A 10,913-nucleotide genomic window follows, 5' to 3' on the forward strand; every position below is an offset into this window, starting at 1 on the left:
ACTTCCAAAGACTTTCCTGATTTTAAAATGGTGTTATTGAATGGTTGTTTTTCATTTCACATTGCAAATGTCATCTGATGAGGAATATCCTTAACAATACGAGTCACCACTGAGGGAAGATCCCATCGAGTTTAATTCATTGACACTTCCTCAAACCTGGAAAACTGAGTCATGGGTAAGTTGATCCTAAAATACCTCCACTTGCAAGATGGCAGAAGAGCAACTTCCACTCGATCAAGTTAATTTCAACCTACAACAATAGTGGAGGACCGTACGTGAATATACCTACGAATTTTGTTATATACGCTAAGAATATCCTGAAGCTGGTAAGGAAGAACTAAACACCCTAACCTCAAAACGCTATATCGATGGCCTACACCTCGAAATATAAACTCACATGAATGATTGGCATGACAACCGACATTATTTTATGATAGTTAGAAATTCCGAGATAGTAGAAGAGGTGTTAAGAGCTTACCGATACTATCTAGTGGCACTACTAGAAAAAGGGCCTAAGGGGACTAATAATATGTGTGCCCTTTGATACCTATAGGGACAAATATGTGTCCCCATTGAGCTATAGAGACATATATCATATGTGTGCCTATTGCTAGTGTTCCTATTGCTAAATGGCACACATATCTCAAGCTCAAGTGTCCCCATATAAACCCCATGTATTCTAACTTCATCCAAATACATATTGAATGATATATACTTGTACTGTTCACAAATACAAATACTTATTATTTCAAATGGGGACAGAAGCAACTTCTGTGCCTATATCTCCAACAAGAGCATACCTACAGTGTCATACAATACACAATCACTTTTGTACGTTCAACCAAATTTTCAACATGAATCCAAATATTAGCTTTCCTACACAAATTTCATTCATTCAAGAGCAATATACATAAGTGGTCATTGTTCTCCCATACCATAATAATTACATGATTCAGTTCATCTCTGCCCTAACCCAAGCTAGTATTGCTATATCTAATATGGCAGAAGCCATTACCCAAAAACATATATAATTCATCTCCAATATTGACAATAAAAGGACCAAAAATGTACTGTAATGTGAAATTATGAGATGAATCATAGATACCAGCAATATGCTTCAAAAGCAAACTTCATACAGTTTCGTATCCTAGTGTCCAAGTAAAGACACATACCCTTCCATTGGAGTTGATTGCACTTCTTGGATCGGTTGAGGTTGCTTCTCTGCGATATTAGTAAGTGTTGCTGTTAGCTTCTTAATGCTATCAGGTCCACCACTTAATATACTATGCAAGGGATTGTGAATACGAGTCTCAATATATATCGCGAGAAACTGCTAGCTTTGCAGTTTGTATTTCCAGGAACATCAACCCACTCTACTCCAAGTCCATACCCTCGAACTGCATTTCCTGTCTCTGGTCCAAATTGCTCACCGAACAATTCATTCATAAGACCGTAGTAAGTTCCCTACCATTTAGGCGCTCCCTTTGCTCAAGCTTATCCAATTCCAACTACAGCAAGATCAAAAACTAATTTAAAGTAAGCTAATTAAACAAAATAATTGGCACCATACAAGTAGCCATGTATACAAAGCTACAGCGAATATCACAACACTTACAAAGATTTTTTCTGCTTCGTCATTAATTGGCAGGGTACCACTACCATCTTGTTTTGGTTTGCTGTGAATCAATCGCCAGAAAGTGCAGCGATCCATTACCTTCCCTTGGTTTGCAAATTCCTGCCAATCCATGATGTTATACAATCAGCCACAAAATGTAATCCAGAACTACTTATCATGAAGAGAATGGGTGAAAAAAGCTATGTAAAAACTAAAGGCATGCTTTAACATTTCTGTTTAAAATAAAACTCATTGTAAGTGCAGCAAGAATGAGTAAATTAAACATGGCACCTTATGGTGTAAAAGGATCAGAAGGCAGCTATGAATACACTTTTCAATCAATAGTTTGCAATGGGATCAGAATACACTTTATAGTAGTGTATCTCAGCTCATTATACCATGCTGTCAAATTTGTTCAGAAGATTGTACCAAAAAGCAATGACATTTTCTTACAATTTAACTTCATACTTGATGACATCAGTAATTAAAAATGCTACTGCCAAAATGATTCATTCCAAATCTAACATAGTCAATACTAAAACCTGCGAATAAGAGAAACATGTAAGCTTCATACTTTTACTCTACAAGAGATCAGTATCATGTTGATGGTGTTTAGGGGAAACCAAAATACCATTCATGAATATACTTTGAATTTGGTCTAGATATTTAATAGTCTCTGCCCATCAGAAAATTGTATCAAGTACATGATTGTAATTAAAGTAACCATTTCATTATGTTTCTGTAGGCAGGAAACAATTCATGTCAATGACATTCTTTATAAACTAACATTATCTGTCATTTGACAAAAAAGGGAGCATCAAAACACAAAGGGTCAATGAAAGGGTTGGTTTTCTATCTGCAGCAAATCGAAGTAACATCTATCATTCCATAAACTTACTATTTGTACTGTTCCTAAATATCAAACTGGGTCAATGAAAGGGTAGATTTTACTGCAGATGGAAATCAAAATAACACCTATGATTCCACACACATACTATTTGTACTGCTCCTAAATTTCAACATCAAAATCAAACTCTGAAACTCTTCAGAACATCCTATGGACTTATAGCTAACCAAATAAATATACTACTGAATTTAAGATTTAAAGTATGAGGATAACCATTAACACCTCCCTAGGCTTAACCAAGAGAAAAGAAATCACCTTGCAACTTGTGAACAAAACCCAAAAAAAACTAAAATACTTGTAGCAGTAATCTGCCTTAAAGAAGGACACATTTGATATTTTAGTAGCAAGAAGTTATAGTCTTCTATCTGCTTTTACAATTTCCTCATCAGTCCAAACACAGACAATCACAAAAGTTTAAGGTTCAAGAAACGATTACAAAACATAGGAAACAAAGATTCAGATTATGTCCTTGTCATGAACCCTAGTTCTTCAAAAGCAGGTATACCCCTCGTACCCCGAACTGCTAAGGCTCCATGTTCCCGACACACGTTTTATATGCTAATTTAACCACATGAAAATAATGAAAGAACACTTTTTCAAAAAAGTTCTTAATCATACATCGCACGCATACAACTGACTACAAATGCAGATCCATCGCCATTAATATATAAGGCACTCTAATTGATCCTCCTCTTAATCTCTACGGCCCAAGAGCCATGAACCCTAAAAGAATCCAAACCAACAACATAACCAAGTCTGCTACAGACTTTACATATCAGCAATCCATACAAAAACCAAGTCTTTCTTGTCAGAGAGTAAGTAAAGATAAATAGATTCCCAAAGTCTCATAGTAGACACCATCCTAAAATAGAACACAAAATCATACACACAGTAGTTTTGGAGGAAAAGAACCAAACCCTTGCTCAACCTATCCATAACGATTTAGAATTCTCAACAGCTCAACCAACAAGAAAACATCAAAATCAAACATTCAAAACAAAAAAAAAGAAGCAAAGTTATGAACTTACCGCCATCTCTCCCTCTCCAACAGATTCAGAACAGCCCCAAAAAATGTCAGAGCCCAATATTAGTCCTTTCACCAAACCCAGAGGCCGGAGCAGTGGGAGACAATTCTTCCGGGGACTGGATCTGAATGGAGGGTTGAGCGGGAAGAGGAAGAGGGCGAAGGCTTCCATCTTCTGACGGAGATGAAGCTCACCGTCCCAGGAGCCGGAGAAGGAGAACTGGCCGTCGGGATTGATAGATGCTAAGGATGGAGCGAGATCCCCTTTGCTATTTAACATCCCCTCTCTACATCCTCGGTCCTTTCAATTATAATCGTATCTATTGAGAGAGGAGACATGAGCTTAAGGCAAGGCTAAGGCAGAGAGAGAGAGAGAGCCTCGAGAGATGTAGGTACCTTACAAATACGTATTTCAGTGCATATGTGGTATTTTTATCAAATAGGGACACTTCATCTGTCCCTTTTTAAAGAGGAGAGAGAATGTGGAGATAAAAATACATATTTGCAATATGTATGTGGTATTTTTATCAAATGGGGACACTTCATTTGTCCCTTTTCTAACTAAAGGCACACATAATTTCATTTGTCCCTATTGCTCACTTATAGGCACACGTCTCTCATATGTCCCTATTTCATGTGTGCCCTTAGGCCCTTTTTCTAGTAGTGTGGTACACCGTGCATCACCTAAACCTTCACTGAAATGCTTGAATAAATTAAAGACTGTTCCGCAAAAATGGAGATCTATCTCAATGACTGTAGAATATTGAATACGAATATAATTCTAGTGTGGAATCATTGCAGTGCTCTTGCAGATCATGTGCTCCAACTCGCTGTGTGTAACATGAAGAATACGTATCATCACTTGTGCTAGTAGCCGACTCGAACTTCCCAACACCAAATTAGTGTTCGCGTACATAAATAAAGCTACTTTGTTTTGTAAATTAAACAATTCGACTTTAAGGTCGACAAGTTTTGTGATTAACTACGTATTTAGTTTTGTGTGTTTTATGAAAAATTTATTTAAAAAATGCCTAGCGAGTTTTCTAAAATGTAAATCGAACATTCGGTTGGTTTATGTTTTAAGAACTCGCGGAACTATGACGTACTCAAACTGTTTGGAGCGCTACAGGCTGTAACCTCTTTGACCTCCACAGCCTGCATACCCCGACTTTAATTTGGATATTGTTTTGTAGGGGCTTGATATCTCAAATTCTAACCGCACGCACTGTCATTATTACCTGTCAATAGTTTATACAAATGTCAGTATGTCATTCATGTTTGTTTAAAACAAAAAAAACTGTCTATGAATTAATTCCTTGTATTTCTTCAGAAATCTTTTGGACTTGTGTCTTTTTTTTGTTTTGTTGATAAATTACATAGTTCATAAATGGAGGAAAACATAAATGAAATGCTGAAACATGAAACGCAGGATATATAATGAAACACTATTGATAAGTGGTCATGCTGAATGTAATATAACACTCTAATTAACACAGATCAATATCGAGTGAGTATCGATCGATTGCAACATTCTTTCACATATTGCAGAAACAAATAAATAGCATATGAAAACCATAAGTGTAAAGTCTTAAAGAACATTCAAATAAATTTAAGATCAAATATGTTAACGCCCCATATTTACTTGAAAGGCAGTTGAGCTCTGAGATCTGAGCGGATCATAATCTACGTAATTTTTTTTTTAAACAATCCCAATGTGAATTTTCCAAACAAAAGACTCTTCGATACCATGTGCGCTCAAACTCACCAAATTGTTATTTTCTATTGTTTGATATATTATAGAATCTTATTCTGCCTCCAAGTTTTACCAAAGTTCAAAACGGTTGAACCTGTACTTGTAAACTATTTCACAAAAATAACGTCTGGTATTGTTTGTTTTGACTTAGCCCTATTCGAAAATGGACATCCAAAAGATGGACTCAAAACTAATCTCTCGCTTTGGATCTGCAAGACCTTGCATCCGGCCTGGACATGCATGCATGACAAATAATTTAGATCAGAACTCACGTACACTGTAGGCTTCCCTCTCGCAGGACAAACCCAGCAGCTTCACTCCTTTCTCCTTGAACACCTTGGAATACTCGGCCATCTTCGCAAGCTCGGTGGTGCAGACCGGCGTGAAATCACCTGCATCCGAAACACAATGTTAACTTATGTGGCCGATCAAATCAATAGAAGCAGAATATCAAATGAGTTACAAACCTGAGTCAGAGAAAACGATGGCCCAGCTATTGCCGATGTAGTCATGGAGCTTGATCTTTCCTATGGTGCTTTCAGCGCCCAGGCATCTTTCACAGTAACGGAAACAAAAAGTTGTGGTAGCAGACTAGCAGAATTGATGTGTGTTTTCTCTGTTTTTCTTTGTGATGTAGAGAGAGGCATAGAAGGGAGAGTTATATAAGAGTTGTGGGCTTTTGCATGAAGACAACGTGGCTAGGGAGCAGAAGGAGGGAGTTATATAAAGAGTTGTGGGCTTTTGCATGAAGAGAACGTGGCTAGGGAGTTTAAGCAGTACTGGCTTCATGTCATTGGAAATGGGCTTCTTCTTCCCTCAACGTGTAACGTGTTACACCAAGTGTCTGTGTGTGTTGCAAACCAAAGAATATAATATGTTGGGAAATTCGTCCAAACAGTGTCTGAATTTTTCCAGACTATTAATTTTCATACCTATACTTTGAAAAATGTCATAATGGTACCTGAAGTTTTGGCCCCGACCCAATTTCCGTACCTAGCAACAGTAAAGTCGTCAACGGCGTTAAATTTTGAGGGGTAAATCTGGAACTTCAGGTATTCTCAAGAGAAAATCTTCCAAACAGTGTCTGAACTTTTCCAGACTATTAATTTTCATACCTATACTTTGAAAAATATCAAAATGGTACCTGACGATTTAAGCCCGACCCAATATTCATACCCAGGAACAGTAAAACCGTTGACTCCGTTGAACAGTACCAGAAAAGTATGCCAATAACTACCGTTGGGTTCAAACATTGCCCCCCAGACCTCGAAGTCAAAGGTCTTCGTCTTACATCTATAGATGTATGATCCGATCGCAACTTCGAATATGGGAGTTGATTCCAAAGCAGTTGAGAGCCGCAGAACTCAGCTACCTACCTCAGTTTTCTATCAGGAGAAAAAATTGAACTCGGGTTCTTTACTCCTAACAGAAGCTCTGGTACTAGAAGATATGTTGGAATTCGCTAGTACAGATCGAATCCACAATGTGAGGCGTCAACCACCCAATTATTCCCTCTCAGTGATGGCTTCGCCGGCAACGCGATCTTCTCCAGCATCTTCTCTGCTTCGATTTCAATCAAAAATCCCAAAACCCACAATCCAAAAAATCAAATTCAATTATTTGCAGCTGAAATCAATTTCAATTTTTCTTTTTTTGATGGGTTTGGGAGAAGACAACAGAGAAGAAGGAAAGAAAAGTCGTGATTAGGTAGATGCATGTGGAAATTTTGGTAGCTATAACAGCAAAAATGGTTTGGTTTGCAAGTGTTTGCTCGGTTTTAAGCCTAGTTCACCAGATAATTGGAATCATGGAGATTATTTGGGTGGATGCACAAGGAAATTTCAATGCTTTAGGTTGGAATCCGACGAGTCTAATAACAAAGGAATCTGAAATTTTGGTAATTCCACTTTGGGTCAAGTCTGGGTCCGATCTCTGTCGGAAATGGAATGGCGAAGCGATTCCGATCTCTGTCAAAACGGGATGTCGTAGTTTGGGCAATCTGCTAGAAAGCCTTGACGCGGGACCCTAAGTCAGGTTCTGGGGTGTCGGAGGACGATTCCGAATTCAGGTCGTCGATGTAGATGAAGGTCGGGTTCCGATCAAGTATGGGTCTGAGCACGGCTGTTGGCGGTGGTCTGGCATCGTACGCGTATCTTCCTGAGTTCTTCTGGATACGGGTATATGAATATTTAGATCTAGGTATACCATGTTGATATTGGTATTTGAATCTCGTATTGGGCATGGTAGTTATTGGCATACTTTTCTGGTTCTGTTCAACGGAGTCAACCGTTTTACTGTTCCTAGGTATGAATATTGGGTCAGGCTTAAATCGTCAGGTACCATTTTGATATTTTTCAAAGTATAGGTATGAAAATTAATAGTCTGGAAAAGTTCAGACACTGTTTAGAAGATTTTCCCTTGAGAATACCTGAAGTTCCAGATTTACCCCTCAAAATTTAACACCCTTGACGACTTTACTGTTGCTAGGTACAGAAATTAGGTCGGGGCCAAAACTTCAGGTACCATTATGACATTTTTCAAAGTATAGGTATGAAAATTAATAGTCTGGAAAAGTTCAGACACTGTTTGGACGAATTTCCCATATCTGTAATAGTATCACTGAGGCTCTCATCAGTAATATCAGTGCCTTGGGTTTTTTTTTTTTGGTGGTTTCTGATTTTGTGAATGGGTTAGCATATCAATAACTTCATCCAACCTAGCTTGCTGATTTTGTATAGTTCTCAATCACTTTCTTTTATTTATGCTTAGGATATGATGCATATGAAGAGATCAATGCTGTGACAAAGGCTTCTCTTTCAGACCAAAAAAAAAACAAAGACGGGGGCTTTTTTCATGGAATGTAATTGAATCAAGGTACTTATATAGTTATATCTGTCTCAGCTGTCTCTTATAGTTCAGTAATTCAATGGAAAGTTTGGCTTTGATATTTGGTGTCTTCAATTTAAAGGTGGTTAACTTGGAAGTAATGTGTTGATATATATCGTCATGCCATAGAATCATAATCAAATTTGTTTCTTTAAATCACAGGTTTGGCATTGGGAGAAGATTTCCATAAATTTTATTTCTTTTTCAGTTCTGTTGGAGAGTACTTAGTTGAGTGTTCAATTTTTTTATTTATTTCTTTTTTAGTTCTGTTGGAGAGTGAGTTTATTTAAGCTTGATTTTTGTTGAGACTTCAATAAAAAGGCTAATAATTGACGGTATATTTTTGGATTAATTGCTTCTACAATCAGCAACTCTTGAACAAAATTCTTTCAAGTGAATGAAAGATCCAAAAGGTTGATAGAAATTCGAAGACACGAAAAGAAGAAAGGCCATTGATCAGGTAAATTTTGTCAAGTGTTTCTTAGATCCTATTATCATTAAGTACAAGTTTATGAATTCTGGTCGGTTCTTTTTTTTGTATTTCTCTTGTATTTCTCAATTGATGATATATATTGTATTTCCCAATTGATGATATATATCAAATTATGTGATAGACTACCTACTATGCTTTACTACTCTTTTATGAATTTTGCAGTTCAATACAAATTCATGGACCCGAACTTGTAAAATCGTGGTTTGATTATTATTGGTAATTGTTTATTGAACAATAACTTATACTTTACAGTGTGCTCATTCTTAACCACTTTCTATGCCCATTGACGTCATAGAAAGACGTACAGGATCTCTCAAAAAAAAAAAAAAAAAAAGACGTACAGGAGGCACATCCACCAGAGCTCATTTCAAGATTTGTAGAGTTAATCCCTCAGTGCAAGATTTTCTTCCAGCATTTCTAGGTGAGCGATTCCTGCACTGGGCAGACCAACTGTAAAATGATCGAAAGTGTGTGTTGAGTTCCATATTTCCCGTAGTCAATGTCAATGTGTGGTTATTTTTCCTTTTTTACCATAGTTTGATTTGAAATGGTCTGGAGAAATTTTGTGACACCATTTTTCAATTCTAGCATAGCTACCTGTAAGTCAAACCACCAATCCTTCTTCTTTTGGGTACAGTGGAGCACAAGGTCCAGAAACAAGAAACTAGCCTAGTCCAGCTGAAATAAAAGTCTCTAGGCCTAGAAATGTCATCGATATCATCCATCACAGCTTGATGAACGAGGGAGGAATGGAAGGACATCATCTGCAAAGCCATAATTCCCGAGTAATTCTCTTGGCTAGACCATCAGCCACCATATTCCACTATGAACATGCTGAATAAAGGATGGCGATCGATCGATGTGAGAGCTTAACATTAGGTTCAAGAAGATAGCAGAATCACTTTCCACTGCAGTATTCTTAATTTCAAGCTCAATGGCAATATGCAAACCCATAAACAAACCCCCGGTTTCAGGTTGAAGAACTTCACCACTGCCAATGTTCCTCATAAAACCATAATGCCAAATTCCTCCACACCAATTAAGCCATTATCAGTTTGAGATCCATCCAACTTTAATTTGAATTGGCAAAAACTTTGGCCAACACAAAGTTTTTGCCAGCACATCATCACGGTCGTACTGATAGAAAAAAAATTTACGTGACATGAGCTCCATTCTCCAATATACTGAAGAACAAGGAAGCAGTATTATACTTGTTACGCCATTTCCAAATGAACCAAGATAGGTGTAAATGAATAAATGAGACCAATCAAGCCTCAAAAACTAAACAGTTTCCTTGCAAGAGGTTAGTTGCAATCCAATTATCCCAGTCGAGCTTAAAAGTCATTAAAGTAAATCCTAGCAGGCATTCCAATTTCATTCCATATGGTAGTAGCCAGCATGTAGCAATCCCTGAACAAATAATTCATAGGTTCAGGTTCCCCACGCAAGGGTCCATAGTAAGGTATCTCTGAACTCATGCACATTAGTCAGAAGTCTCCCTCTAACAAGGAGGGAAGTGCAAATTTTCACGACGAATATTCAAAACTCCAAATACCTTTCTAGTTTCTATAGACCACTAATAGGTTGACCATCCTCAACAATGCGATTGTAAGCACTTCCCAAGTAAATCTAGTTCCAAATCCTCTTATCACAACGGCAACCAAAATTATCAACAGGATGCAAACAAATGCAAACCGGTGATCTCTTTTCAACATAAAAGACATAAGATCTGGAAGTACTATAGAATATTGCTGAAGAAATAATTAAAGTTCAAATGCCACGTTACCTGATGATCTGTTTTTTTTTTTTTTTTTCAATAGAAAAAGTAAAATTACAAACTAAAACCTCTAATACAACCTAATCCATAAAAATCAAAATTGAAATACTAGCTGCATTAAGGGGGAGAGCTCACCTGATGACCTGCAGCCAAACTTAAAACGGCGAGAAACTTTTCTACCTCGGAAAAGGTGATCGCAAAAAATGTCAGAAACATGTTAACATTACAAACCAAATGTTGTCTTTCTTTTATTATCAACGGAAGGCAATGGCAGTGTATCAGAAATTTAACCATAAACCATATTAATGCCGATGCCAATGCCAAATTAGACGCCCCTTTTCCAACATATCGAGATTCATTTGAGAAGAAAGATGCTTAATTTGCTAACTACCGAGAAAAAAAAAAAGAAAAAAAAAGAAAAAGAAAAGAAGAACAGCCAACCAATTCTTCCTAGAACA

The 10,913-nt window shown here is 37.2% G+C and overlaps 1 protein-coding gene and 1 long non-coding RNA gene across 2 annotated transcripts; both read right to left on the reverse strand.

Moving 5' to 3' along the window:
• Positions 1–855: 855 nt before the first annotated feature.
• LOC133712678 (uncharacterized) lies at positions 856–3,956 on the reverse strand. Its single transcript, XM_062138784.1, has 3 exons — positions 3,551–3,956; positions 1,616–1,735; positions 856–1,508 (listed from the first exon to the last, which is right to left on the reverse strand). The coding sequence occupies exons 1-3, from the start codon at positions 3,824–3,826 to the stop codon at positions 1,443–1,445; spliced, it is 462 nt and encodes a 153-aa protein (XP_061994768.1). The 5' UTR covers positions 3,827–3,956; the 3' UTR covers positions 856–1,442.
• Positions 3,957–4,545: 589 nt separating this feature from the next.
• Positions 4,546–5,905, reverse strand: LOC133708998 (uncharacterized). The gene is made up of 3 exons (XR_009846127.1): positions 5,767–5,905; positions 5,576–5,691; positions 4,546–4,784 (listed from the first exon to the last, which is right to left on the reverse strand). It is a non-coding gene; the product is annotated as an uncharacterized LOC133708998 (long non-coding RNA).
• Between the last annotated feature and the right edge of the window lie 5,008 nt (positions 5,906–10,913).

The sequence above is a fragment of the Rosa rugosa genome, chromosome 5, assembly GCF_958449725.1.
Source record: "Rosa rugosa chromosome 5, drRosRugo1.1, whole genome shotgun sequence".
In the NCBI taxonomy this organism is placed as follows: Eukaryota; Viridiplantae; Streptophyta; class Magnoliopsida; order Rosales; family Rosaceae; genus Rosa; species Rosa rugosa.

Excerpts from the sequence above, each read along its gene's own strand:
- LOC133712678 (XM_062138784.1), bottom strand. The coding sequence starts at position 3,826 with ATGTTAAATAGCAAAGGGGATCTCGCTCCATCCTTAGCATCTATCAAT. Across the intron at positions 1,736-3,550 it reads TTGGAGAGGGAGAGATGGCG|GAATTTGCAAACCAAGGGAA; the intron begins GTAAGTTCATAA and ends ATGGATTGGCAG. Across the intron at positions 1,509-1,615 it reads ACGAAGCAGAAAAAATCTTT|TTGGAATTGGATAAGCTTGA; the intron begins GTAAGTGTTGTG and ends ATCTTGCTGTAG.